The sequence below is a fragment of the Penicillium arizonense genome (genome assembly GCF_001773325.1).
Source record: "Penicillium arizonense strain CBS 141311 chromosome Unknown PENARI_contig008, whole genome shotgun sequence".
Taxonomy (NCBI): Eukaryota; Fungi; Ascomycota; class Eurotiomycetes; order Eurotiales; family Aspergillaceae; genus Penicillium; species Penicillium arizonense.
The window spans coordinates 1,065,307-1,092,262 of record NW_019173285.1 but is presented as its reverse complement, the minus strand read 5'-3'; the positions used below and the strand labels follow the sequence as shown (position 1 = coordinate 1,092,262).

At 49.7% G+C, this 26,956-nt stretch overlaps 10 protein-coding genes across 10 annotated transcripts; 4 read left to right on the top strand and 6 right to left on the bottom strand.

Annotated features, from left to right (window-relative positions):
• Nucleotides 1-78: 78 nt before the first annotated feature.
• On the bottom strand, nt 79-1,272 carry PENARI_c008G06545 (THUMP domain-containing protein; the record flags this gene model as incomplete). Its single annotated transcript, XM_022631486.1, has 6 exons — nt 79-219; nt 290-430; nt 544-758; nt 836-986; nt 1,037-1,162; nt 1,234-1,272. 6 exons carry the CDS (start codon nt 1,270-1,272, stop codon nt 79-81), a joined length of 813 nt encoding a protein of 270 aa, XP_022488877.1.
• A 379-nt stretch (nt 1,273-1,651) lies between these two features.
• Nucleotides 1,652-3,524, top strand: PENARI_c008G08201 (alpha-keto acid decarboxylase family protein; the record flags this gene model as incomplete). The annotated part of the gene is made up of 4 exons (XM_022631537.1): nt 1,652-1,844; nt 1,901-3,128; nt 3,181-3,388; nt 3,441-3,524. 4 exons carry the CDS (start codon nt 1,652-1,654, stop codon nt 3,522-3,524), a joined length of 1,713 nt encoding a protein of 570 aa, XP_022488663.1.
• A 2,963-nt stretch (nt 3,525-6,487) lies between these two features.
• On the top strand, nt 6,488-10,004 carry PENARI_c008G03899 (putative eukaryotic translation initiation factor eIF-2C4; the record flags this gene model as incomplete). The annotated part of the gene is made up of 6 exons (XM_022631403.1): nt 6,488-7,036; nt 7,085-7,210; nt 7,272-7,426; nt 7,482-7,690; nt 7,739-7,917; nt 7,971-10,004. 6 exons carry the CDS (start codon nt 6,488-6,490, stop codon nt 10,002-10,004), a joined length of 3,252 nt encoding a protein of 1,083 aa, XP_022488516.1.
• Nucleotides 10,005-11,232: 1,228 nt separating this feature from the next.
• Nucleotides 11,233-14,705, bottom strand: PENARI_c008G12021 (SAGA histone acetyltransferase complex subunit SPT7; the record flags this gene model as incomplete). The annotated part of the gene is made up of 3 exons (XM_022631680.1): nt 11,233-12,381; nt 12,430-13,574; nt 13,625-14,705. The coding sequence occupies 3 exons, from the start codon at nt 14,703-14,705 to the stop codon at nt 11,233-11,235; spliced, it is 3,375 nt and encodes a 1,124-aa protein (XP_022488811.1).
• A 609-nt stretch (nt 14,706-15,314) lies between these two features.
• Nucleotides 15,315-16,025, top strand: PENARI_c008G08015 (VanZ family protein; the record flags this gene model as incomplete). Its single annotated transcript, XM_022631532.1, has 2 exons — nt 15,315-15,339; nt 15,391-16,025. The coding sequence occupies 2 exons, from the start codon at nt 15,315-15,317 to the stop codon at nt 16,023-16,025; spliced, it is 660 nt and encodes a 219-aa protein (XP_022488568.1).
• Nucleotides 16,026-17,010: 985 nt separating this feature from the next.
• On the bottom strand, nt 17,011-18,416 carry ptpB (tyrosine protein phosphatase PTP1; the record flags this gene model as incomplete). The annotated part of the gene is made up of 3 exons (XM_022631375.1): nt 17,011-17,859; nt 17,910-18,175; nt 18,254-18,416. 3 exons carry the CDS (start codon nt 18,414-18,416, stop codon nt 17,011-17,013), a joined length of 1,278 nt encoding a protein of 425 aa, XP_022488635.1.
• A 747-nt stretch (nt 18,417-19,163) lies between these two features.
• Nucleotides 19,164-20,863, top strand: PENARI_c008G02518 (BTB/POZ domain-containing protein; the record flags this gene model as incomplete). Its single annotated transcript, XM_022631356.1, has 2 exons — nt 19,164-19,646; nt 19,712-20,863. The coding sequence occupies 2 exons, from the start codon at nt 19,164-19,166 to the stop codon at nt 20,861-20,863; spliced, it is 1,635 nt and encodes a 544-aa protein (XP_022488478.1).
• A 575-nt stretch (nt 20,864-21,438) lies between these two features.
• On the bottom strand, nt 21,439-24,195 carry PENARI_c008G02076 (putative serine--tRNA ligase DIA4; the record flags this gene model as incomplete). Its single annotated transcript, XM_022631341.1, has 5 exons — nt 21,439-22,994; nt 23,337-23,808; nt 23,863-23,925; nt 23,979-24,013; nt 24,063-24,195. 5 exons carry the CDS (start codon nt 24,193-24,195, stop codon nt 21,439-21,441), a joined length of 2,259 nt encoding a protein of 752 aa, XP_022488617.1.
• A 433-nt stretch (nt 24,196-24,628) lies between these two features.
• Nucleotides 24,629-25,090, bottom strand: PENARI_c008G09234 (uncharacterized protein; the record flags this gene model as incomplete). Its single annotated transcript, XM_022631579.1, has 1 exon — nt 24,629-25,090. One exon carries the CDS (start codon nt 25,088-25,090, stop codon nt 24,629-24,631), a length of 462 nt encoding a protein of 153 aa, XP_022488653.1.
• A 355-nt stretch (nt 25,091-25,445) lies between these two features.
• PENARI_c008G00525 (putative acyl-CoA:6-aminopenicillanic-acid-acyltransferase) lies at nt 25,446-26,649 on the bottom strand (the record flags this gene model as incomplete). Its single annotated transcript, XM_022631282.1, has 3 exons — nt 25,446-26,081; nt 26,140-26,544; nt 26,599-26,649. The coding sequence occupies 3 exons, from the start codon at nt 26,647-26,649 to the stop codon at nt 25,446-25,448; spliced, it is 1,092 nt and encodes a 363-aa protein (XP_022488736.1).
• Between the last annotated feature and the right edge of the window lie 307 nt (nt 26,650-26,956).

Below are 26,956 nucleotides of genomic sequence, written 5' to 3'. Positions count from 1 at the left end.
ATTCTTGATTGAGATAGCTACAACCAATGGCCATAAAGCCTGGGACACCTCAAAAGGGTATATGGTCGTTTGGTCAGCCTAAGCCTTAGCCTCAGTGGTCTTAGGGGTTTCAGTAGCCTTGGCTTCTCCTGCTTTCGGGGTTGGGTCGTAGATCTCGGCCAGGTTGAAGCGTTTCAGCCTATCGTAATCTCCCCCTACCACGCTCATGCCAACTACGTTCTGTTACGAGTTAGTCAAACCCCTGATAGGTCCTAGCAGTACTCAATGGGAAGGATTTCTCAGCACTGACCTGGACCACATCAACGAGAATGATAAGATCATAATTCTTCAAGTTCACTGGATGCTCAGGGCCAACAACATCCGCCACGGTTTTGATGATAATATCGCGATTGAGCTTGTGGTTGCCACGCACAGTTGGCCGAATAGCGTACTAAATAGATGACAAGTCAGCACTGCCCAAACGCCATTTCCCCTCACGGCGAGATGCGTCATCGGATGTTTTCCCAGATCAGTAGATCTCCGACCGAACGGGCTTGAACTCACCGTCTTTGGAGGCCCACCGGAGTGAAAATGAGGCTTGAGTATCTCCTTCGCGAAAGCTTCTAGGTCAACGCTCAAAGTCTTCCGCACGGACGTGATTGGATGCATGCGCTTAATATATCGGCTCTTCTTCGTCTCCGGATTGGCCTCTGCTTCGAGACACAGACGGTGAACGAGCTGCACTGGGTCTATCGAGGGATCAAGACGCATCCAGACCACTTCATGGGGTTAGCATTCACATGTTCAGAACCGAGCGCATAAGCGAATGGCGTTTTTGGAGCGTTGCCAGACGTACCACATGGTAGCTCCATCTGAACACCCTGAAATTGACGAGGTTTGTCTTTGCTTGGCTGTAAGCCTTCCAGCTCCCTGCGGATCTGGGCCTCAATGTCTTCGTCGTCTGAGTCCGACCCTTCTTCTGTCGGCTTCTCTTCACCTTCAATAGCCTAGATTGAGCGTCAGCGAGACTGATCTCGACCATAGTTGTTCCTCTTACTTGTGAAAAAACGTCCATTGCTTCTCTTAGGCATTTTCCTTCTCTGCCCATGTCGCATGTCAAAAAGACGCCCGACTCGCCTGATTCAATGGCGACTCGACTTTTTTGCTGCTGCCATTTCCCACCCTAATCCCAGTCAGCGCTCAAATTTTGTATAGCGCCGTAGTACGGTCGCGCCAGTGATAACAAAGCCTCACCTTCTTCGAACGAGTCGTGTTCTTTGGCATTTTCCCCATGTTGTTGATATGACGCTCAAGTGGTGGGGGTCGGAGTTTTCTGTGATCAGCCCGGAGTTATGATTGGGTTAGGCGGGATCGACAACTTTGGAAGTGAGCTTCATCTTCTTTTTCTATCGACAACTGCAATTGACACTTCTTATTCGTTCACTATTGAATAGTAGCTCGAGAACATGTGGATATTCCTCATTGCCTGTTGTTTGTTGTGGGAGAATTGATGGCATGACATCAACTTATTCAATCATGACGTAGTCTCAGGTCTCACTATCATCCGGTTGATCATCCAGTTCTTTTGTTCTTTATAAAAGCTTACTTGCTTTTTTTTGCCGTCTTCCATTTCGCTTTCGCTATCTTTCTACTCCTCAACCTTTCCTTGGCCATGGCGTCCACCGATATTGCTACTCAGGAGCTTAAGAATCCCATTGATGTCACCGAGTACCTCTTCCGACGTCTCCGCGAGGTCGGAATCCGCTCGGTGCACGGCGTGCCTGGCGACTACAACCTCGCAGCCTTGGATTACCTGCCTGGATGTGATCTCAACTGGGTTGGGAACTGCAACGAGCTTAACGCCGGTAAGATGCGTAGATAGAGGTGAGAAGCAAAAGTACTTGTCTAACAGTTATCATAGGCTATGCCGCCGATGGATACGCTCGTGTGAACGGTATTAGTGCCATTGTCACAACCTTTGGTGTCGGAGAGCTGTCAGCCCTCAACGCCATTGCTGGCTCATACTCCGAATTCGTCCCGGTCGTTCATATCGTTGGCCAGCCCACCACCCAATCCCAGAGAGATGGAATGCTGCTACACCACACTCTCGGAAATGGTGACTTCGACGTCTTCAACAAGATGAGCAGTGCGATCTCTTGCTATGTCGCTCGACTAAATGACCCCCATGATGCGGCAACTCTTATCGACAGTGCCATTCGTGAATGCTGGATCCGTAGTCGTCCAGTCTACATTACTTTGCCCACCGATATAGTAGCCGCCAAGGTCAACGGTGATCGGTTGAAGACACCCATTGACCTGTCGCTGCCTAAGAATGACCCAGAGAAGGAAGATTATGTTGTTGATGTTGTTTTGAAGTATCTCCATGCTGCCAAGAACCCTATCATCTTGGTCGATGCCTGTGCCATTCGTCACCGAGTACTTGAAGAAGTGCAAGACCTCGTTGAGAAGTCTGGACTGCCGACTTTCGTAACCCCTATGGGCAAGGGAGCCATTAACGAGACACACAAGAACTTCGGAGGTGTTTATGCCGGAAACGGCTCCAACCCTGGAGTCAGCGAGGCTGTTGAGGCATCCGATCTCATCCTGAGCATTGGCGCCATCAAGTCTGACTTCAACACTACCGGTTTCACCTATCGCATTGGACAGCTGAACACCATTGACTTCCACAGCACCTATGTGCGGGTCCGGTACTCCGAGTACCCCGATACCAACATGAAGGGCGTCCTGCGGAAAGTTGTTCAACGGATGAAGTCTCTGACTCCTGGCCCTATCCCCCCACTCACGAATCGACTGTCCGACGGCGAGCGAGCCTCGACCGACCAAACCATTACGCACAACTGGCTATGGCCAATCGTTGGACAGTGGCTGAGAGAAAAGGACGTCATCATTACAGAGACTGGAACTGCCAACTTTGGTATCTGGGACACTCGCTTCCCTGCCAACGTAACTGCCATTAGCCAGGTCCTCTGGGGCAGCATTGGTTATTCTATGGGAGCCTGCCAAGGTGCCGCGCTCGCTGCGAAGGAACAGAAGAACCGCCGGACCATCCTTTTCATCGGTGATGGAAGTATCCAATTGACCGTGCAGGAGCTAAGCACAATTCTGCGGAACAAGTTGAATCCTATTGTGTAAGTTTACTTGGCCCACTGTCCTCTCCCTTCATATGCTTACATTTTGTAGGTTCGTGATCTGCAACGAAGGATACACCATCGAGCGATACATCCACGGATGGGATGCGAAGTACAATGACATCCAGCCCTGGGACTACGCCAACATTCCCAAGGCTTTCGGCGCCAAGGAGAACTACCAGGGATACCGGATCAAGACCCGTGACGAGCTCAACAAGCTGTTTGCCGACCAAGAGTTCAATTCTTCCGATAAGCTTCGGGTAAGTCATCTGCCTCGGTCATTTTATAATTACCTACTAATACAAAACTTAGTTGGTCGAGCTGTACATGCCCCGCGACGACGCTCCTGCAGGTTTGAAGCTCACTGCTGAGGCCGCTGCCAAGCGAAACGGTTAAGCATGAAGCGCGAGAGATATCACTTCGCTCTGTCACGATGCATATGAGAAAAGAAAAAAAAGCCCCTGAAGCGACATCTGCTTTTTCTTCCGGCGTTTATTCTAAAGGGATACGGATCGGCAACACCCATTCTGTCTGAACTTAATTGGGCTTCTTCGAAGGCATGAATATCTCTTCTCTACTCAGATTACAATGTGAATGAGACATAATATGATCAACTCTAGATTAATATCGAACCTGTAAATTATGGAGTATTATGTTACGACGACATTATACAGCAAAGTAGACCCAGTCAGGTCAGGATTAACGGTCGAAACTGCAAGATTCCGCATAGAAGCATGTGGAGAGAACCCAGCTTGATCAGTGCCGAGCTTGTGCAGTCAAAAAAACACGAAATGACACCAGTCTCTGGAGTTTGAATACACTTGCCTGACAGACCACGAGGCTCCAGCCATCGACATTGACAAAACCTACAACTTGCAAGGCAACGATCAACAGTTCTCATCAAATACTTTGGGCAACAATCAACGTAGGGCATGGGATTGAAGCATTGTTCGTTTGATCAGATTGATCACCGCATGGCGGGTACGGGCACTGGCCTTGATCCGAGTTTGACAGACGGTATATCCGACAACCGCGACCCTTCCTCCCCTGTTTGTCGGCCAAGCCGTATTGATAGCCTCTAGATCTTGAGGTCTCCAAATCAAGTCCGAATAACGGTTAAGTACATGTTCAGCATTACTCATTTCAGCATGTTGTTCGTCGTATAGAAACTGGTCTTGAGGGATATTTGTGGCGCGGAGGCTGATGTAGGTAGAACATGTAAAAGAAATAGGAACAAAAGAAAAGAAAGAGAAAACGAGATCTCAAAACTGGTTTACCATCCGCCACTATATTTATTCATTCGGATCATGGCACGTATTATAGACATTAGAGTATGTTGGCAGTCTACGGATCAGTCTCTGCTTTTACTGTGAGGGCAGGAACAGGCTTACGAACGGGTTCTAGCTTTGTTCGGGAAAAAAACGACCTGCATAGCATAATGGCCCGGCTCATAGACCATTGGCTGATTTTGATTGACTTCTGGGGCTAGGCGAAGTCCCAAAAATCAGTACATAGACTAATTGGTCCGCTATTTCTGTCTCCTTAGCTCCCACGACTCCGTGCTGCAATTTCCTTTTTGACAGCACGGAGCCTAAGGGTTTGAAGCTCTTGGCCGTATCATGCTTTGATTCATTTGCTCCGACTGCCTAGTTTGTGGGCCCCATGTTCACCCCCGGTTCTTCCCCGGCCCTAATCCCATGGGCCAGGAGGTAGAATGGCCGAGTTTGCAATTTAGCTCCTAAGTTATAAGGTTGTTAAAGCTCCTAATGCTGTGGACGTTGTACATTTGTCCTCCTCGCCCTCAACACGTGAATGATGGCATCACACTCAGGACGTAAGCTCGTAATTTCTGCCCAGTCACAAGTGGGTGGTGTATACAAGAAAAGAAGAAAGAAGAAAGGAAAAAACGGACAGAGAGGAAGCAGGAAAAAAGATGGCATAGAGAGATGGATAGTTCATTCCACACAGTCTTTGCATTTCATTTGTGCTGTGGATTATTGTTATGCGGTTTGGGCATTTAGACGTATTGTGTTAGGCTGGATCTTGCATCTCGACACTCTGCGCATAAACAGCCCCTGTTTCTGCATTGTGGGAGTATCAGGCGTACGGATTATGAGTTCTTGCTTCATTTGGAGAGAAGCGCCTGCATAGCCATTACGATACTAGTTGGACACCAACTGATTGAGAGAACTTTGGTTGATTGACTCGTTATACAAAAAGATGAAATAGAACAGTAAAGCCGAACCAAACCTCTAGTCAAGGTAGGCATATACAAACTACTGGTACGCACACAATATGAAAAGAAGCGAAGAACAAAACCCGAACTACGATTTAGTATTGTACGTACAAATAATGAGACGAAGAGAAGAATAAGATCCAAATTTCATATGCCTATATGAACTATTCGCTCACTTGCAAGCGGATGGTGTGAATGAGAATTAGAGAAGAACAAAGCCCGAGGTTCTATTCAGTAGGCCATACCACCACCGCTCACTTACAAGCGGGTGGTACATGCAACTAACGACAAGAGAATAAGATCAAGACTCGAACTTCTATTTAGTAGGCCATAAAGCTCCTACTCACTTATACGCGGGTAACACATACAAAAAGTGAAATAGACTAACGAACAAGAGGTTGGTAGGCCATAAACCTCCTACTCACTTATAAGCGGGTAGCATATACAAAAAGTGAAATAGAACAGAATGGCGATAGAAACCGAGGATCGGGCTCCTATTCAATATAGTTAGATAATGATTGAATGGCTCGCCAATGAATAGTCAGTGCATGCATTATAGACATATCGATTTCCACTCTGGACTGTTTGCTCATCATGCGAAAGGCTTGACACCAATATCCTGTGAGTACGTCTCCTACGTTTTGCCTTTCTCTCTATCTATTTAAAACCTCTTCTTCCCTCTTCCCTCTTCCTACCTTCTTCGCATCAAAAGACTCAAGTATGTATTTCCCTTTCGTTACCTTTTGAGGACTCGTAACTTTACTTGAATACCCCCTCTTCAATATCTTTCTTGCACTTTCGGAATCGTGCTTCTCTTTCTCAACGCTGCAAGCTGATTGACAACTCTCCAGGATCACATCTTTTGCCCCTAGCAGAAGAGGTTTACTTCAGCTCCCAGTCAATATCTTCTTTTCTTATTTACACACCATCACTTCGAGTACCTAGTGAATTATCATACACCCTGACTGCTTCTTTTCCCTCTACATGTATGGAAAGAGCATTAGCCAACTCTCTTTTCAACGTCCACCATACGATCACTTCCAGCTCAGTCGCCTGAAAAGGTACAAGTGACCTTGATTTACAACCGTACTAACCTTTGATAGCCCCAACGACCCTCCGCATCATGGCCCAAAATTCGTTCCCCGAAGTAAGATCGTTCTCATCTTCTGCGAAGATGAAGTCCGGTGCATCCCAGCAAGCTGAACCATCTAGCTCCTCTGGTCATCCAAACTTCGCCTCTGAAATGCCTTTCCGGGAATTTACTTCCGCAAAGCCACTTGGCCCGCGTCTTGCCAAGGACTTGCGCGAGCACAAATCTAACGTGCACGAGGATGCTTCGCGAAAGAGCGCTGAGAAAGCGAACGCTTGGAAGAGACGTATGCGCATTGACCCTGACACCGGCAAGAGGCAAGTCAAGGAAACGGGCTCTAGTAGCGAGAACTCTCCGATACGCCGAAACGAGTCCCCTAAGAGATGGCCCCAAACCTGGACCAAGGAAGAGAAAGCAAATGCCGAACTCCTGGAACGGGAAGCCGTCGAAGTAGCTGTTTATGAGCCCGAAAGAATCGACCAAGACAAGACTATTCAGCACCAAGACTACGTCGAAATGCACTGGGATGGTTGTAAGAACATCGACATCCCCTGGCATCAATTCAAAATCTTGCCCTCTAGTGTAAGTAACTGCCCAAAGCTCTCTATGATTTATTCTTACTCTTTCTAGTCGAAACCTGACCCCATCAAAATCCAACGTCGTGTTGGATACTGCACTGCCGGCAAAGAGATCGAGTTGATGATGAATGCATACCCAATCCTCTCGTTCCCGACCAAGGCTGTGTATCAATACGAGGTAAGTGCTCCCTTTTCAATCCAGGCTTGCTAACGCAAATTGCTAATTGATTGATTGCTAGATCAACGTTCTGCAGTCCAACCAGAATCCCAACAATCCCAATGAGAAACCGGCCCAAACTGAGACCGATCGACGAATCCTGAGGAAGTGTTGGAACAGCGAGACACGCAAGGCTCATATTCCTGATGGCATTTGGGATGGCGGCAGGATTTGCTGGTAAGTATTACACCAATTTGGACTATTGGGGATTTAATGATTGGTATCGCAACAGGTCCTTAAAGAGTTTCAAGAGCTGGCTCGAGACGGTTCAATTCAAGGGTGACTTGACTCGCGAGCTTCAGACTCAAAAGAAAGTTGAGCCCGGCCACTTTCCTACTTTCAAAATGTCTGTCAGGCAAAAACGCAAGCTTAACCTTGGCGTAATCAGCGCTTGGCTTCAGGGAAACCATGAACTTGACGAATACGTGATTGAAGCCTTGAGTATGTGATCGTTACCCTGTCCTGTCTGAACCACACTGACAATCCAAGGTTTTCTTGACCATTTGCTTCGTGAATGGCCGACTAGGGAGTTTGCGGCGATTAAACGAGCTTTCTTCTTTGACAATCTCGGTGACAGGCACGCGTTGAAGCAGGACTTTTATCAACAACTCCAGAACATGGGCGCTTCGGTGTACCGTGGCATTTACCAAGCAATCCGTCCGACTCCGGTAAATTTTGATATAGAGGAAACAAAAAGCTGAAGAAGCTGACTCGTGTTTAGAACGGCCTTATCCTGAATGTTGATGTCGCCCACTGCGTGTTCTATTCCCGTATCACCCTAATGGGATATCTGATGAATGCTGCAGGCTGCACGGATTTCAATACACTCATCAGGAAACTATTGCCCTCAAAAGATCTCCATGGGAAGGTAACCCAGTCGAAAATGATCACGCCCCTGAGCAAGAAGATTTTTGGCCTTCGAGTGGCGCCAAACTACGACGGCTGCCCTGTTCACCTAAAGAGCTTCCTAGTAAAAGGCCTGATCAATGAAAGCCCAAGGACATTTGTTACCGGCTTTGTGGACAAAGCAACCGGAAAAACGACGACCATGAGCATTGAGAAGTACTTCAAGCAACGGTACAATGTTCGTGTCACGCATCCGACCATGCTCTTGGTCGAGATGCAAAAGGACAAAGTCTATTACCCAGCCGAGTTCTTGGTCATCAAAGGCCTTCAGAGATATCGCCCGAAGCTCAACGATGCCCAAGCCGCACAGATGATCCAGTGGTGTGCAACTAGACCCCAAAAGCGGTTGGCGGATTCTCGCCAATCCAAGGAGTTGTTGGACCACAAGAATGACCCGATCTTGCAGCAATACGGCATGGTTATCAGTGAGCAAATGATCAAAACAAAGGCCCGCCTTCTCCCATGCCCTGAGCTTCAGTTTGGCGGTAACCGAAAGCACAACCCTTTGCACACTGGAACCTGGGACCTGCGCGGAAAGAAATTCTTTAAGAACAACGAAAATTCCCTGGAGCGATGGGGTGTTGGTTTCTTCGAGTCGCAGCGAGGTGGAATCGGCTATGACCAGGTCCTCATGTTTACCGAACAGTTCCAGAAGATCTACCGCCAAATGGGAGGCGATATCACCAACCGCCCCGTCGTGGTGCCACTGAAGGAAGACGTGGGTCCTGGTGTCCGCAAGGTGTATGAGGCGGTAGTCTCGCGTTACCCAGGCGAGCCACAGCTTCTTCTTTTGATTGTTGGGGACAAGGATTCTTTCGTGTATCTTCGCATCAAGAAGTCCTGCGACTGTCGGTATGGAGTCCCCTCGCAGGTGCTCCAGTCTAAGCACTGCATTGCCAACAAGCCCCAGTACGCTGCGAATGTTCTGATGAAGGTCAATGCTAAGCTAGGTGGTATCACGGCACGAGCTATTCCTAAGACCAAAGGTTCTACTATGCGACCCGGCTCCATGATCATCGGCGCGGATGTCACCCATCCTATGATGGGCGTGTGGACTCCATCTCTGGCAGCATTTTCGGTTTCTTCTAACTCTACTGGTACCCGCTACATGGGTGGCTGTGAATGCAATGGTGACCGCATTGAGATTATTCGCGAAAGGGTTGTCCAGCAAATCCTACGCCCTCTGGTTTCCGAGTGGAAAGCGACCATTGGCAACGGCAAGGCCCCGGACTATGTCTACTACTTCCGTGATGGCGTGTCCGCATCCGAATACCGCAAGGTTCTGCGTGAGGAAATCCCTTCTATCCGCTTTGCGATTGCACATGCGTGCGGCCAGAGCGTTTGGGCAGGCAAGCTGTGCGTTGTTGTCGCCAACAAACGCCACCATATTCGTGGCTTCCCCGATCCAAGTAGCCGTCTGACCTCGGACCCTCACGGTGGCTGTCTCCCCGGTACTATGATCGATCGCGACGTGACCAGTCCCAATGAGTGGGACTTCTTGTTGTACACCCACATCGCTCTCCAGGGAACCGCCCGCCCAGTCTACTACCATGTCCTTCTAAATGAGATCGAGAACCTCGGACCAAATGATCTGGCTTGCATGATCAATGACCACTGCCACCAGTACATTCGCTCTACCACATCCGTGTCTGTTCATCCTGCCATCTACTATGCCCACTTGATCTCCGTTCGTGCTCGCCACCACGAGGATGTCCCGATCACCTCTGGCCCTCAAAGCGGCGTGGAGGTCAAGATGTTAAACCCGAAGCCTCCCGGTCCCCGCGCAAAGAAGCTGCTTCCAATTGAGGGCACTTCTAACCGACTGGCTCTTGGCATGTGGTACATTTAAGCAGCTTATAGCTGCTCATCATTCTCAGACCAACATTTTTCTTGTTCTCTGGATGATGGTTCCCATTGCAGGGGGATCTACCGTACACTGCGGTACTTCCTCTTGCGAAATAAAGTATCTATCAATGGTGTGTTTTGTTTTTAAACGTTGCCAGGCAGCGTTTTCTAACACTTTCTTTTCAAGGCGGTCTTTTCTGGGGCTCAGGTTAGGACAGCTACGTTTTTACATGAACAGATGGGATGTCCAGGCTTGAAGCGTATCAGAATTGGCATAGGTTATAGTTTTAATCAGTTTGATCATTGGGGAGGGTTTGCCTGGCCGTCGGTATCACAATTTCGGCAGTTCCTGGAATGCTTGAAACATCGTGGACTTGGCGAAACTGTCCTCGACTTGATCTTCTGGTTTTCAATGGGTTGTTTTTGCCTTCGAGATTTTTCATAGAAAGCACAAAAAATAGCATTAACCTCCCCGAATTGTCTTTTCTGTAAAGCTTAACAAGAAAAGATCCCTTGGCCGGTACAGTAAGGACCGTTTGTGCGGGCATGGGCATTCGCATTGCCACTGAAACAATAACTTCTTTCTAATTGAAGATCTCCAACTTCCCCACATCAAACTACTCAGCTGTATTTACAGTTCCTAGACTATCTACCATCAACTAGATACACTGACGTTGATTCCGCAGTGGGCGTTTGCAGAGAAAGCTTAAATCAACGTCCAAGAAGCCACCTCCACAGCACTCTAGGAAATACAAGTAAGAGGTATCTGTTAAGACACGTGGAAATTGATACCAAAAAGGTGAATAAATTGATTTAAAAAAGTAACTGTGTTAAAATAGAAGCCCCTTCCAGGGGACTATGGTACAGGAAGGTCAACACCCCTTCGTGATAAATGCAGAATGATCCAATGCCGTAGAACCTCAAAGAAAAGATAGATAGGAAAAGAGAAGCGACTGAATACAAAGACCGAATTGTGTATTGCCGGGAGCTTGAGAGGTAGAGGATACCCGTACCTGTGTGGTCTGACGTGCAATGGTAGGTAAAGCTCCACCTGCTGCTTGCTTCCTTTTCATCAAATAGTATCGTCGCAGGGAACGCATGGTGAGAGACGATGGTGTGTGCAAAGATGGGACACGAACATTCGAGTAATGATGATAAAGATACATGCGGAGAATAGAAATATTAGAGAACAGAAAATATAAGAGCGTGGCGTCATAGTTATAATTCATGCGTCACGTTCCATTGGTCATGGTTTCACCAGTGCCGTCAGGGAGACCAATTCCGTCTGGGATGGAGGCTGCAGCATCCCCAGCGGTTTGGTCGCCATCGCCATCGCCATTGGCGTTGGGCATATCCAGGGCTGTACCGCTGTTTTTCTTGGCCTTTTTCTTGCTTGGTTCCGTAGCACCAGCCTTGGATGCATGGGGTGGAGCTGCCCGTTTTTGCGGGCTGGTGTGAGGGCCCGAAAGACCTGCCTGGGGGATCTTGCCAGAAGCAGGAAGACGGGGTTTCGCCGCCATTGGTCTCTGCTTCGGAGGAAGCTCAAGATCTTCAGTAAGAGGCTCGTCGTGGTTTGCGTCCAGCTTGCCCTTGAAGAATGCCTGCACCAGTCCAATTTGATCTGACAGGTTGTCTGTGGAGATGCGCGCATATGGAGGAGGAGCTGGGAATAGAGTGACTGTCTGGGAAACACTGGTGCTCTGCGGATTGGCTGCATTGAACATGCGGTTCTGAAGCAAATGTAAGGGCACACTGAGGGTAGAAAGACCGAACTCGCGGTCCAAGCCCAGTTCCTTGAAACCGAAGAAGTCCTCATCAATGTCCTCGGCGAAATCACCACCGACAAATTGTTCGCTGCCATCAGCAAACGCGGTGGAACCATCTTCGCCGCCTTCTGCAAGAGCCGGTCGAAGAAGTTCAGTCAATAGGGACTTGAGGCGATCGTGAGCAGTCGTGAGCTTCGTACCCAGACGATCCACGTCGTCCTTGATGTAGTTCTCCAGTTCATCCACAGAGATGCCAACTGAAGCCAGGGTGTGCAAGATGACTTCAGGTTCTGTGTAGGCAGGTTTCCACTCTGCAGCCGACAATGCAGCCTCCTGGGACTCAGTCGCAGGAACTTGAGGGGTCTCCATGTAAGATTTGAGCGTTGAACCAAGCTTGTGGAAGAAATCAACTGCAATGTCTGTGACAGACTCGATTGCAGATGGCTGGTATTCCTCGAAACCAGTATGGTAAAAGATTTTAGCCACTGAGCGCTGTAAGGCCGCCCGGCAGACGAAGGGGGCAATGACAGGGCCATTGTCGTTCAACACATGAGGTTCCGCATCTTGTTCCACAAATGGCTCGGGGTTGTATTTTTGGAATTGATTGTGGTACATCTAGAGCAAAGTTAGTTGAGGCTAGTCTTGATTAATCGGCTAGCTTACCTGAGACTGAAGCTGCATCTGCTTGACAATGCCAATTTTTGAGCAAATCTTGCGAGTTTCTTGCATCTGTCGCATGTTGGAATTCATCTTCTGGGTCAACTTGCTATCCGGTTGGACGAAAGAGCCCTTTGGAAGAATCCTGAGGAACTCCTCTGAAGCATCAACAACATTGCCCTGTCCATCTTCCTTCCAGGCTAGTTGCTCAGGAAGATCAGGAACGCCAGACATCACGTCATAGTAAAATGGAAGCATTTGATCTTCTTCCACCTCAATCCCTTCCGCGAGGGACTCGCCTGCAGCCTCGGGTTCCAGTTGCGAACCTGTGTCGCGAGACTTGTCGGCTTCGATAGTGGCCTGCTTTTGGTGTCGAAGCCATCGACGCATGCCGGCCTTGGTTCGAAGCAGGGCCGGTTCCTCAATATTGAGCTTGTCACCCCTGAGGAGACGGTGTCGCTCTGCAGCAATGCGTGCCCGATCCTTCTTGGTGACCTGTTTCCACACTTTGTACTCTGGGTCTTCCAGTTCCACGCCGGGAACAGAAAGAGCACTGAGGGCAGTAGTGGATGTAATTGGACCATCGAGTTCCATAGCATCATCCTGGCTCGCCGCCACTGCTCCTGGACCAGCAGGGTCAGACGGAGTGTTAGATCCAGGAGGCGGTGTACCAAATCCATTCTGACTTGCTTCACCGGCAGCATCCGAGTCGGCACGCACTGGCGCAGGTGGCTGAGTACTGGGTGCCCCAGGTGGGCCCTCGGAGCCGCTGGGGGTATTGCGAGAAGGTGCGGTGCCAGTGCCTTTCTTGGAAGTCTTTTTACCAGGGGCCTTTCTGCCACGCGAGGACATGATGGGTTCATCATCACTCTCCTCAGCACCATCGAGGTCTGCAAGTTGAAGTCGGCGTTCCTCGGCCTCCACTTCAGCACGATCTCTGATGACGATGTCCGGAATGAGAGGAACAAGCTTCTCAGTTTCTTTCCGCATGTAGAGCGCATGTTTCCGCAAAGGGTGTTCGGCGTTGGTGTTGTATTTCAAACAGTTGGCCCAGATGAGGGTGAGATCATCCACAAAGTCTTGCTTGGATTTATACTGCAAACCCTTTAGTTTCTTCGTCATTGATCCGAGATCCATCGGGTGCTTGATTACTATTCAGAAGTTAGTGGATAAAACAAAACCGGAGGGTGAGGAACCATACTTAAGTGATAGTCCGGCGCATCACGTTTGTTAACACGAGTCAAAAACGCAGTCGAATGCTCAGTCATAGCCTTGAGCTCGCTGAGAACCTTCTCCGCGGCTTCATAGAGTTCCTCTTGGCCAACCTTGTCTTCGTTTGCCCACTTGCTGCGGTTTTTGCGCACTTCACTCAGCAAACTTCGTAGCTCAGCATCGGAGGCCTGAACCTTGTCACGTTTCTTGTCGATTCGAGCGATAAGGTTCTTCAGGGTCAGACTGGAAGCGCCTAGGTTGGTATTGCTCAAGGAGCTATAGCCATTGGAACCAGCCGAGGTATTAGTCCCTCCCATGTTGGCCTGGCCAGATATCTCTGCCTCGACCTGACGCTCGGACTCTTCCAGGCGTTGTTGATCAAGCATGGCATCACGGTCATTCTCCAGGGTGTAGAAAAGCGTGTGGAAACTCCGCCGGGCAGCCTCCTCCGTCGCCTTCTTGTCATCCTCAAGCTGCTTCCGAATCTCCTCCATTGTCTCTTTCTTAGACTCCTTTGCACCATCTGCGCTTGTGGATGCCGAAGTGCTGGGGCGGTGGGACGGCGGCGTGGGGTCTTGAGAAGAGGCAGCGGGCTTGGGTTTCGAAGGGGATTCGGAGGCGTCATCCATTTCCTCGTCTTCGTCGTCGTCGTAATCATCGTAATCATCATCGTCGAGCTTTCGAGCGGACTTGCGCGGTGGTGCGGAAGGGGGTGGCGCATCCTCGACGCGTTCGGGTTGAGCCTCGGGGGGCTCAGTAGCTTCCCCAGCCGTTGCGCCGGCAAGGTCATCAGCAACGTCTTGTCCAGAGAAGAGCGCACTTATTTTCGCCTCACTGCGGCGATACAAATCACGGAATTGGGCAATGCGCGGATCTTCTTCCGGCACGGTATCGGCTTCGGAGGTCAAGCTGCCGGGGACCGGCCCTTCGGCGCTGACAGAACCGCGTATTTGGGGAGTTCGGGAACCAGATAATGTCTTCACTAAGCCATTGACGGGGCGCGGAGAGTCCTGGAGGTCATCTGGAGGCCGGATATTGCCTGGGGGCCAGGCGTTGTGGCCGAGCGACATGCTCGCTCCAAAACCCCGGTTTGGGGGCGGGCGAGACTCGATTCTCCACGATTAGAATTATGGGCCGATCGGACGCGACGAAGCGGTCTGGAGAAGGTCAAAAGGCATAGAGATAGAGGTCACCTTCCGTAGAAACCCCCTGCGATGTCAAAACAGCAAAAAAAGATGCCGTGGGGGAGTGGTTTGATGAAGACGATCGGAGGGAGCTACATAGGAAGTTTCGCTGGACGGGGATGAAGTACGGGCGCGAAGGCGGAGTCGTGTGGCAGATCGTCCGATCTCAATGAAGGTCGATCGCGATTGTTCGCAATTAATTGTCTCAGATCTATTGTCGCATTAGTGCTCTATTGACTCTCTATTGTGATTGCTCTAACGGCATTGAAGCTATTGCTGAGATCTATTGTCGCTGATGCCCCATTCGCTAAGCATATGACGCACCAGGCAGCCGGGGCCGAACTCAACGTCTGACAGCTTCCGCTCCGGGGACTGAACCTCACCTATTCAACTTGAGTGCCACCTTCCCGTTTCCTACCTCTGCTTTTGCGGCTCTTCCCAGAGGTCTTTTTGGAGGTCTTTTAAGACGTTAATTTTGAACGATTTTCGTCCGTCATGCGCATCCGTTACCCTTTCGCAGGTGAGCTACAGATTGCCTTTCTGCTTCCGGCGATCCCACTAACAGTTCCAGGTGCCTTTGCCTTCCTGCTCGTCGCAGCAGCTTATATCGGCCTCCTACCCCATAGCGAGTCTTCAACACTACCGACACAACTTCAACCAAATGACAAGTTCCTCCACCTCGTCACGTTCTTCCTGCTTTCCGTCACCTTTTACTGGATCTTGGATACCACCCGCAAGCGCACGCTACACGTGACCCTTTTGGTCTGCACATTGGGACTCGGTATTGGTTCCGAGGTCATCCAAGCCTTTCTTCCCAATGGCCGAGACTTCGATCTATTCGATATAGTCGCCAATGTTGTTGGCAGTCTCAGCGCCATCGGTCTCTGTGGTTGGTACCACCGACGCATGATGGAACGCCGTCGGCAAAGTCGCTATGGCCTGATGGAAGATGGCGCTGAGGATGTCGAGCTCGGAGGCGTAGCCAGCAGTTCTCGCCGCGAGTCGGAAACAATGGGCCCACAAGAGTCCGGTGTCATGAGTCTCGAGCAGGAGGTCGACAACTGGGACGAGAATGCAGTAGACAACTGGGATGCTGAGGAAGGTCCAGAACATGACCGAGAGACTGCTCCGCCCGTCTATCAAGAATCCAGCTCTGCCGGTGCCCAGCCGGCTGCGGTTCCCATCGGGGCAAAGCGCAACGATTAAAGCTATTCCTCAACTACAGACTTGTGAAAAAAAAGGCTATGCAGCCACACGATATTAAGACCCAAAGCCTCTTTGCTGTTACGCTTCCGCGCCCATGATTATGGATTCCCTCCACTGGTCTCATGTCGGTCGGTATGATACCAAATTTTCGGTTATACCTACCAGCGTTGCGCTTCTGATTTATTGATTTGGTTTGTTTATATTGTTCTATTATACGGAAAGAGGGTAATTCTATCCAGGTGAATGTTTGTTTCCCTTGATAAAATGGGGAGTTTCTGCAAGGATGCTCTCGATATTTTCGGTGGATTGTACAGTGGCATGATTTGATGATTGAATTGAATGTCAAGAGTTAGCAACTTTATATAGATGCTAATAACGAATTTTGAAAAATGGTGATAGAAACGTAAGTTGAGTCCGCAGATGAAGATATAGTTTCCGGTTATCCTACTGAGGTGTCTCGCTCCATTTGTGTCTCGAGTGAATTTCCACACGTTGTCTGACAGTATATATATGTTTCGATTGACATGGGTAAAGTGCTCGACACATGATACAACATAGCATACGCTTGATCGTGACTTCTCAACTATATATATTGCAAGTTAATCATCGACCATTTAAACCAGGCTTTGTGCCATGTAGCAGCGCAATTTAAATCACCAATTGACTAATATACAGGAACTCTAGCGAGATAATAGCTAATGCTAGTCAACAATCATAATAACTACATACCCCTAGAAGAGCAGGGTGAAAGACAAACAATGGGTATTTCAACGGGGAAGAAAGATGCAGTGGGTGTATAGCAGAACGCAAAACTATGAACAAAGAACAGCAGAAACCAAATGAACACCGGCCATGATTTAATGCAGAATGGGAAGATATTCAACCAAGAGACCAAGGCTCGCGATCAACGAGGCAAAATAACGTGGCGGATGAGGTGGGGGAAAAATAATGCGTATAAAGCAAGTTGCTCAAGGCGGAGCGGGCGTTATTCGTTATCAGACACTTCCGGCGTACCGGACCAGCTTCTGGTTGGCGTAGGAACGCGGCTTGGGGCAACCTCCAGCTCTGGTTTGGCAGTCGGCACGTAGCTGGCCTCGTCACTGAGTTTGGCGACTTTGGCAGACCTTTCTTCGCCGCCGCCGGGGGCATCAGAGTCATGATCTGGAACCTTGCCCAGCTTGGAGTCGGTTTGTTCGCGGAGGACCTCGTAGATGAATTGCATCTGCATTTCATTATAGACCATCATCATCCGTTGCTCGCGCATCTGATTAACGGTTTCGAAAACAGGATCAATTTCGGGATCCGTGACATTGAGTAGATGACCCGACTCTAGCTCACAAAGCAAATGGTCCAGTGCGATAAAGGTTCCGGTCCTACCAACTCCGGCACTGCAATGCACAATACGCGGGTTTTCAAGGCTGGACTTCGAGGCAGACAACTTGATGAGCTCAAGCAGGGCCTGGCGATCACTACCCTCGGGCTTTGAGTAATCGGCCCAGCCAGCGAAGAGGAAATGCCAAACAATCTTTGACTTTGAACCGATGGACAGCTCGAGTTTGCGGATTTCAGATCGGGACCTAGCATCGAAAGTCGACTCTAACAGTGTGACTTTGCCCAAAATGCCGGGCTCTGTTTGCTCATCCACATTGAAGAAAAGGTCCGACTTGTCAGTTGACAAAACCATCGAAGCCTGCTCGGTGTCCAGTGGGAAGTATTGAGCGCACTTTTCCCGGCCCGCTTCGAAAGTTTGGGTAAGCATTACAATTACACCGACCTCTTGACTCTCATGGAATACCATGTGCCAGAAATGAGCGAGGTGACCAAGCGTAGGACCCTGCTGATGGTCAGATCTTGCTAAGCATAGACGTAGCTCGCGTAACGTACCTGTGTTGCAATATATTTCCTTCTTTCCCTCGTCACGGAATCTTCCAAAAGAATCGGAGAGGCGTTGATAAAATCACACTCGCCGTCAGCCACTCGCAAGTGAATGCGACAGTTTGCCCACGCCTGCACGTTCAGATATCGGTTCCTCTCCTTAACCTTCGGATCGACCTCGAGGGCGAAAGGATGCGACATGTCATTGGCCATCATCCCCTCCGCGAGACGTGTCCGCTGCATCCATTCTAGATCCTCGAACTTTTCATGGATCTCTGCACAAGAAGCGGTCAGTCACATTCCCACATGCGGGCTTTATTTTCCGAGTATATATATGTGCACCCCTCACTCACCCGCGACAGATAGACACAAGAACGGCGGGATATCTTCCGTATTCCCAGCGTCCAACTTGGGGTCCTGGTCACCCAGTACATCGAGGCCTGCATCGTTGTTCTCAGGCAGGCCGCGCTTGGTTGTCTGCACGCTAGTGTCGATCTTGATAGACGGATGCGCCATTTTGGCAGCCGCGATCCGCTGGAGTGCTCGCACTTTACCGACAACGCCACGGGCCTTTCGCGAGACTGACTGGGCTTTGGATCGCTTCTTCGGGTGCGGGGCAGGCTCGGACAGCGACGGCGAGCGAGAAATATCGGTCTGAGGAGTGTCGAAGCTATCAAAACCAGAGACCTGCGATATCTGCAGCGTCGACAGATCGGGACAGCTATAGAAGCTGTCCCGGGAAGATGTGTCCAGGGCCAGATTTTTTGAGTGATGGGGGGAGGGGCTCGGGCGTCGAAGTGGGAGGCAACAAAAATAGCAACCTCGTATCGTTTTCAGGCCGTATACTTCCGAGCCCTTGAATATAAGTGAAGAAGAAAGAAAGAAAGTGTGAGACGGGAAAGGGGAGAAGTGGAGGGGCGTGAAAGTAGTAAAAGATCCGAGATGTCGCCAGTATAAAATTATGAAGCAGTATATAATACTCCGCAGAGTAGAAGTATGAGACAAAATTAAACAAAATATACCCGGGCTACAACTATTGACTATAAATATTGACTCTTAACTAACTATTCCGAATTCATCGTCACATTGGTAATTCGCTTTGCCACCTCTTCAACTCAGCTGCTTGCGGCGGTTCTCCCTGCATTTTGATAGATACAGTGTTTACCCCTTTACCCTCTTCTTGGCTTCCTCTCCCTCTCTGATAAATCCTCTCCGATGACGGCACCCGCTTGCGCCAACTGGTGTTGACCACCTTATTACGAAATGGTCTCCCAAGCTCAGATCGTCGATCGCACAGTGACGACCCAAAGTGCCACATCCTTGGTGTCGCGTCCCTCACACTCTGGCAGACGCCACCGTTCCGGTCGCTCCCACCATGGCGGCTCCTCGCATTCCTCCTCGAACGATTTTCCCATCTTCACGTACACTGGTGACACGGAGGTCGTGATCCGCGTCAGGTCGCAAGAACGGCGCTACCTGCTGCACCGCTTAATATTGGCGCAATGCTCGGGGTATTTTGAAGCGAGCACAAACGAAGACTGGTCGCGTCAGACTGCACTGAGTTCGTCCAAGCCAGATGGCACCCTGTCGCGGGTGAGCGAGGATGATGATCTGTCTAGCGGGTCAACACTGGCGCCATCGGACCACGGTGGAATACCGTCGCGGCCAGGCGAAAAGAGACGCTGGAGATACGAGCTTGATTGGGGGAATCGCGCCGAGGATGAAGAGGCGATTCTCGTGCAGAAGGTGAGTCGCGGCGCGTCGCATACGCTCATTCTGGTGGAAAATGCTAATATCGCTTCTCACAACAGCAACCAAGCTACGCGCCCATGTATAGCAGTGACCAAGCTGCCTATCCTCCAACGATGACCAAGCCCTCCAATGCTCAAGCAGGCTTCTTTCGATCCATGGCGAACCTCACGGGAATGCAATCAGTCGCGCATCTACCGCAGACAGGGACAGAACATGGAACCGGGGTCGATCCGTTGATACGCGACTATGACAATCTGTTACGACTATTCTACAATCACCCACCCATCCTCAACAGTGTGAATATTGCCTCCGCATATACAGAATGCAAATCCCTCCTCGCGTTAGCGGATATGTACGACGCACTCCCGGTGACGGGCCCGCGTGTAGATCACCACCTCCTCGGTTTCGGATCCCGTCTTTTCAAGCAAATCGGCAAATACCCACCCAGCTATCTAAAGCTAGGCTACCTCGCCCGCAGCAGGGTGATCTTCTCCGAAGCCCTAATCCACGTTGTTGGCCAGTGGCCCGCAGCTCTCCCAAGCTTGCGCAGCGGCTCATACGCTCCTCTACCAGACTCAGTCTTCGATCTCATCGAAGACAAAGTAGAGGACCTGGACAATCTGAAAGCGCGCGTGGAATCCAAGCTCTTGCGCCTATCCCTAACAACCTCGCGCGGCGAACGCGTCGGACCCTCAAATGCATACCTAGACTGGCTAGCCGTGTCCCTATTCCGCCAATGGCTCATCGAAAGCACGACACCACCACCAGCTCCGATTCTCAAGAATTCCTCAACACCAAACGAACCACCCTCGCAACCCGCTCCATCAGCTTCACATCCAACAAGCTCGTCTAGATCAACCACCCCACCGGACCAATCCGCGCGCGTCTATAGATTGATCGGCTCTTCCAGCGCGCAAGCATATCTAGCCCACGACGAGCTCAAGCGTTTCCTCAAACTCCATCCAACTCCGTCCTCTGGTTCGCTATACACGCGCGAGACTCTTAAACGCTTCGAGCGCAAGATGGATGAGATGAAACGACTTGCTCGGGAAATCGTCAAGCCGCTCATGCGCAACTTTCTTGAATTGGAGCTGAAAACTCCTACTGATTCAATGGGTGGTGCTACTCCTGGTCCCCCTGAGGGTAGGTCTACCGGCTTGCCCTATTTGACGTGTACTCGCGTCGAAGATATGGACTTGCCCTGGAAGTGAGCTTGGTCTTACGATTCTATCCGTTTGCCTCAAGAATTCGGCTACCCTAATTATGATCTTGCATTATCTCTGCTGTTTTTGATCTGTTATCTCTGTTCTTAATTTTTGATATTTGGGTCTTTGTCTGCTCTCCCTCTCGGACTGCTGGTCATGTCCGATTGGAAGAGTCTAGACTGTACTCTGCCATTTCCCACGATGTGATGTGTTCTTGATTTATGTTTTTTTCTTGTCTTTTTATGTGTCCACGAAGTAATGAATGGCTCTCTGGCTGCTCTGATTATTCCCCAGGTTTTCTCGTTTGGTCTTGAATTTTGATTTCTGGTTGATCTAATATCCTACTCCATCAACCCTTGGGTGAGTTGCTAGGAGTCATTTGAGATATCCTCTTTGTTTTTGTTACTTGCTTAAGATACCAAAAAATACAATCCAATATATTTACTGAAAACCATCAGCTTTCCCTTCTCAAGAACCATTTGAGCGAAAAGATAGAGTTGTGATATATTCAAATCCATTATACGAGGATCATTTGCATAAAAGTACATACTATACATGACTCGATGGAAGAAAAAGCCCTTCTAACGTCGACCAATACTCTCCATACCATCCATCCAGGGACGCAAAACCTCAGGAACAACAACAACACCACGCTCGGCATCCCATCCATTCTCCAGGATAGCAGCAAGCACACGCGGAACCGCCATAGCAGTACCATTCACGGTATGCGGGAACCGCGACTCCTTAGCCGCCCCACCACGCACACGCGCAGCCAACCGGCGACTCTGGTAGTCTGTACAGATAGAAGCGGAGGTAACCTCGCCCCAGGCAGATTCCAGATCATGGACCTCCGGGTCACCGAGGGTACCACTAGACACCGCAAGGCGAAGACGAGAGGGGAACAGAGCTTCAATGTCACGCTTGCGGGTTGCGCTGGCGCCTAGATCGCCGGTGGGCATTTCGAGGACTCGACAGGGGAGATGTAGTGAGGTTAGGATCTCTGTTTGCATATCTAGTAGCTCGTTGAAGAGGTCGTCGGATGTAGGGACTGTCGTGGCTGCCTCTGCAGGGCTGAGACTATCCGTCCAGCCGAACAGTTCGACCTTTGTGAACTCGTGGACGCGGTAGAGACCCTTTGTGTCGACGCCGCGGGAGCCTGCCTCGGCGCGGTAGCAGCGACTAGCACCAACTAGCTTGATGGGTAGTTCGGCGGCGTTGATGTCCCGGCCGGCGTACATGGCAGCGAGGGGAATCTCGGCTGTTCCGGTGAGCGAGCGCTGGGGTTTACTATTGCGATCGCGCTCGTTTTGCTCGATAGACCAGATCTGTTGCTCGTTGTGTTGGTCGCGCGGCTGGAACCCGCATGCCTCGGCGATGTAGGAATAGACGATTGATGGCGGCGCGACAGTCTTCCAGCCCCGGCGTCTGGCGACTTGCAGGGCATATTGGACCAGTGCTTGTTCCAACATGGCACCCTCGTTGATGAGGAAGTACCAGCCCCATCCTGTTGTTGTGGCGGAGCTCGCGAAGTCTAGGAGATTCAGCTCTGTTCCGATTGTGACGTGTGACCGTGCCTGGAGCTCCGCTGGTGACTGTTTTGTCCATGATGGGAGCTCATGGGGGTCGAAGTTGATGTAATTTACAAGACTGGGATCATGTCCGATAGGAGTGAATGAGGAGGAGAGGTTCGGGAGGGCGAGGGCGAGTCGGTTGATCTCTTCTGTGCATGTTGCTTTGCGCTCGGTCATGGCCTGCGAGTCGTCTTTCAATCGCTGGGCCTCCGATTTGAGTTCGGCAATTTCCTCGCTAACATTCTTTTCACTTTTATTTCCATTTTGGCCGTCTGTATTTTGCCGCGCCGCAATATGTAGCTGGGCAATCGTCTTTTCTAATTGCTTGATGCGGGACCGGGGGTCTTTCAGGTCGTGGTCTAGTTGTCTGGCTTCCTCGGACAATTGTTGGATTTTCGAAGGGTAATCGGCGTGAGCTGCATAGTTGCGGTCTAGACAGTTTGATGCGTAGAGGTCCGCGTTTTGGCGGATGTGTTTGACGTCCGGCGTGGGTTTCGGAGCTGTCGCAGGTCGCAACACGTCCCGATAGCGTCGGCCGGCAGAAAAGTTGCGCAAAGGTGTTCGGGCTATTCCATGTCTAAATGTAAGCCTGCAATTGAAGCAGATGTATGAGGAAGTGAGCGCCATGGATTGAGGTTGAGAGAGAAAAGAAACGAAGCCGAGTTGCAAGGTCGAGTGGAGCTCCCGCCTAAACCCTTTTAGGGGATCGGCAGAAGTATACCGCAACTATATTCGAGCTTCTTTAGAGGAACACGTCAATTCGCGTGGATATTATCAATTTGACTATGTAAAAGGCATAAAAGTTGCAATCTCAATATCTTCAGTGTCCAATCTCTTTCAGATTAATAACCCTACTCCATAATGATGACTTTCCCGCCTCGGATGTCATAGGCCCAGCTTGTGCTTACCGATTCTCGCACTCACTCCAGAAAGAATCAAGACAGCAGACACAAGGACGCCCCATAGCGGGATATGCAGTGCCGCTTTGTTGTAGGTTGTCTGCGTCGCCGCCACGACTGTCGTCATCTCCAGCAGTAGCAAAACATAGCCGGACCAGCGATGATATTTGTAGATGCGCTTTCCGGCTTCGACGCTGCCAAAAATGATAGTAGGGAAGAGAAACTGGGCAAGTCCAACGAGGGCTTGCAGTACTATCGAAATGTACGTGATAAGGCCTAGGATGCCATGGGCGGAAACAAAGTGAGGGTGAGAACCCTTGTTGATCTCGATAATGACGAATGCTGAGACAAAAAGTACCACACTGAGTAGTTGGATTGCGTAGTGGATACGGGTGCCTGTGAGCTTCTGTTGCGGGGTGGCAGTTGGTTGCAAGATCAGCGCTGCCTGGACCTGGAGGAGAAGCGCGGAGCTGTTGAGGAGCTTCAAAGTAGTGTGTCAGTCACTGCCGACTCAGATATCTTGAGGTTTCCTTACTGGATGTGGGGTGAAGAAAGAAAGAGGTTCAGTGAGAACCCCTTGCCAGACCAAAGCTGCTAGCTGTATTTGAAATCAGTTTCTGCAGGGAGAAAGTTACAATAATAAGGCCTCACAATCCAGATGCCAGCTTGAGCAACACTTGCCGTCCCTGAAGTCAAAAGTTAATTGACGTAATAGTCAGCTAGTTCCCAACCCACCTGTGAATAAGTTCCGAACGATACTTTCGTTTGGCTTTTGTGTGACATCTCCTGGACGACCCAATAAGGGTTCCTCCTCTCGCGATTCAATCGTCACTGGATGCTCTTGAGGAATTCCTGTTGCCGAGGCCATTGAGTCGAGATTTAGAAGGGATGTATATGATGAAGTCAGAGTAAAGACGAGAGGAACAAAGAGAAAGGCGGTGACGCTATTCTTTCATCCATGGTACCATCCATCGATGTATAAAACCAAACATGGGGCAATTACTTTCTCTATTGGCGTGATCTGCGGTTACAATGACGGAATGCGCTTCTTGAAATGTGGAGCTGACTATGTCCAGTCAACTGCATTTCTTTGCCAATCATCAGTTAGAAAAAGTAAATATTGCGATGATCTGGTTGGCTGAGATACTCCTTACTCCAAATCCCTGCATTTTGATTACTGTACTCGGACAGTATGTGATCTTGGATCATCCTATGCAGATTCCGGGATGTCCGGAAGGACTCTTCATGTATTTCTGGGAATAACTTATATGACTAGCTCATTGTTTTATTTCTATCACTAGCTACTCCAACCTCTGTTTCTTTGAACACTCTGGCGATGGTGCATCACTTCGTTGGCGACGCCGTGGAGAAAATGCCTCATATTCTTCGATTTCCGGATGATCTTCGCTTTGATATCTATTAAAAGTACGGAAGTCCAACTGAATCATCATCTCCATCGAATCCGCCACTATGTTTGCGCCATCAGTATCCCATAGAAGCGTTTGTCTCAGCGCCACCACGTTCTCGAAAAGCTCATTGCACTTCTTTGTCCAGATATAGTTTAAAAGGCTAGTTTCGCGGCTACAAATAGCCTGTCCAGCCAGTCTTAGCCGAGGGATCCGAAGGAGCAACTGACCCAGTGTCCTTATAACTTCTTCCCGGCGCGTCGGATGCTGCTTGAGAATGTCAATCTGGAGGCTCAATGTGGTCACGAAAAAGTTGCGCTCCTCCTCCCACGCACCGTGGGGTGGCCGCTGGGACATCGTGGGGTATCAAACAAATTCTTTGAAAAATAGGTCAACTGCGAACAGCCACTTGGATGATCACAGAGAGCTCGATGCCTCCCAAATGTGGCGTTGTCGAGGTTAACTGTGTCTTTGCAGTGCTTGGAGCTGTTAAAAGATCAATGCCCCGAAAAGAAAGAAAAGCCGGTGGTATTTATTGTTAGAATTCTTTATTTCTTTCCGCAATCAGGGATTGTTGCGTATTTATCTACGAAACTGAGATAATAGAGAACAAACCCGTGTCACAATAACAAAGAGATTCAAGCGCAAATACCTGCGTGCTTCTTTCTGGTGATATCAACGCATTGTCTCAGGATGACCTGAAGTGTCTCATCTAGTTCCAGGGCATTCTCAACACAGGCCCTTCCTCCCCTGATCCAACCCGACCAAAGACGACCTCTGCTCCCAGATGTTTCGGATCCAAGTTCATAACAATGTTGAACAAAGAGCTACTCCTGTTGGAGATAGGACGCAACGGATCCTCTTCGCAGCAGATCGCCTGCGGCAGGTTATACGTATCAGAGAAGATCCGGTCTCGCAATAGAGCGGGAGTGATGGAATCGCCTTTGATTCCTTCCTCAATCAGCTCCTGTGTCAACTGTTGCAGTCGCTCCAACCGAATGGGAGACCCAGACAGCCATGGTGGCTCATCCACATAGCGATTCTCAATGAAGTGATTGGTATGCCCGATAATTCCCGATGCATCTTCTGCAATATACTTGTCTCCTACCGGCGATAATTCGAGCCCTAGGGCTGTTGTGCTGTCTGCACAAAGAATGTGCTGGGCAGAGGCTACACCACCCAGAGACTCGAGGGTCTCCACGGCGTTCTTGACAGAAGTGCTTTCCAAACATAACCGAAGCGCGACATGAATCGGGAGCTTGCTACTGATCATTGGTTTGGCGCGGATTGCATTGAGACAAGTTCCAACACCAGCGGAATTGAATCCGATCTTGCCAACAATTCCAGCCTGGTGTCTGTTAGTCATGTGCAGAACTATACGAAAAGCTCGTACGAATAGTACTTACCTCGGTAACCATATAGATAGTCGGCTTTCCAGGCTGCTCAATAGAAACCATAGCCAAATTCTTCTTGACAGTCGCCGTCCAATCCCAATTCTGCGAGAGTAGTCGCGCCCCATCGTTCTTCTTCCAGCACAATGTTGTACAGCCATCGGAGAACTTTCCCAGCGCGATCTCGCTTCGAGAGTTGAGTGCTATAATGTCGAGCACATCTAGCCCAGCACCCTCTGCGATTCCTTCCATCTCGGCGTATACATGCGGTGTCAGCTTCTCAAGTGTGGACTGAAACTCCTTTGCGACTTCGCGTACATCGCTCCAGGATAGCTTCGAGGTAGATTGGAACATGCGGTCGTAAATGGATATTTGATCATGGATCTGCTCTCGTAATGAACGGCCATGTTGGATCCCTATCTAGTTTTACATGTTAGTTGGAGAGTCTTAAAAATGATGTCACGAAAAATGTACTTCTCTGGGGGAGCCCTTTAGAGTGAGCTTGATCGGTTCGTTTTCAGACATGGTGAGGTTGATACGGACAGCTCTCAAATGCGCATTTAAACCAAGATCAAGTATACCGCAAACTATTTCACTATTTATTGGAGATGTTTATCAGCCGAGCCGAGCTCCCCTCAGTTGGAGTCAAGCGGGGGCTTGCCGATAAGAGTCGCAATGACCTGCCCTAACCGGCAATACCCTCAGGCGGCACCTCAGAAGGGAAGTTGTATGCTATGGATTGCCTAGAAATTCGCTTATTGAGATACTCCAACCGACTCCAACATGCGGAATTATCATGCGTTGAACTTTTATCAATGTGTCAAGATATATA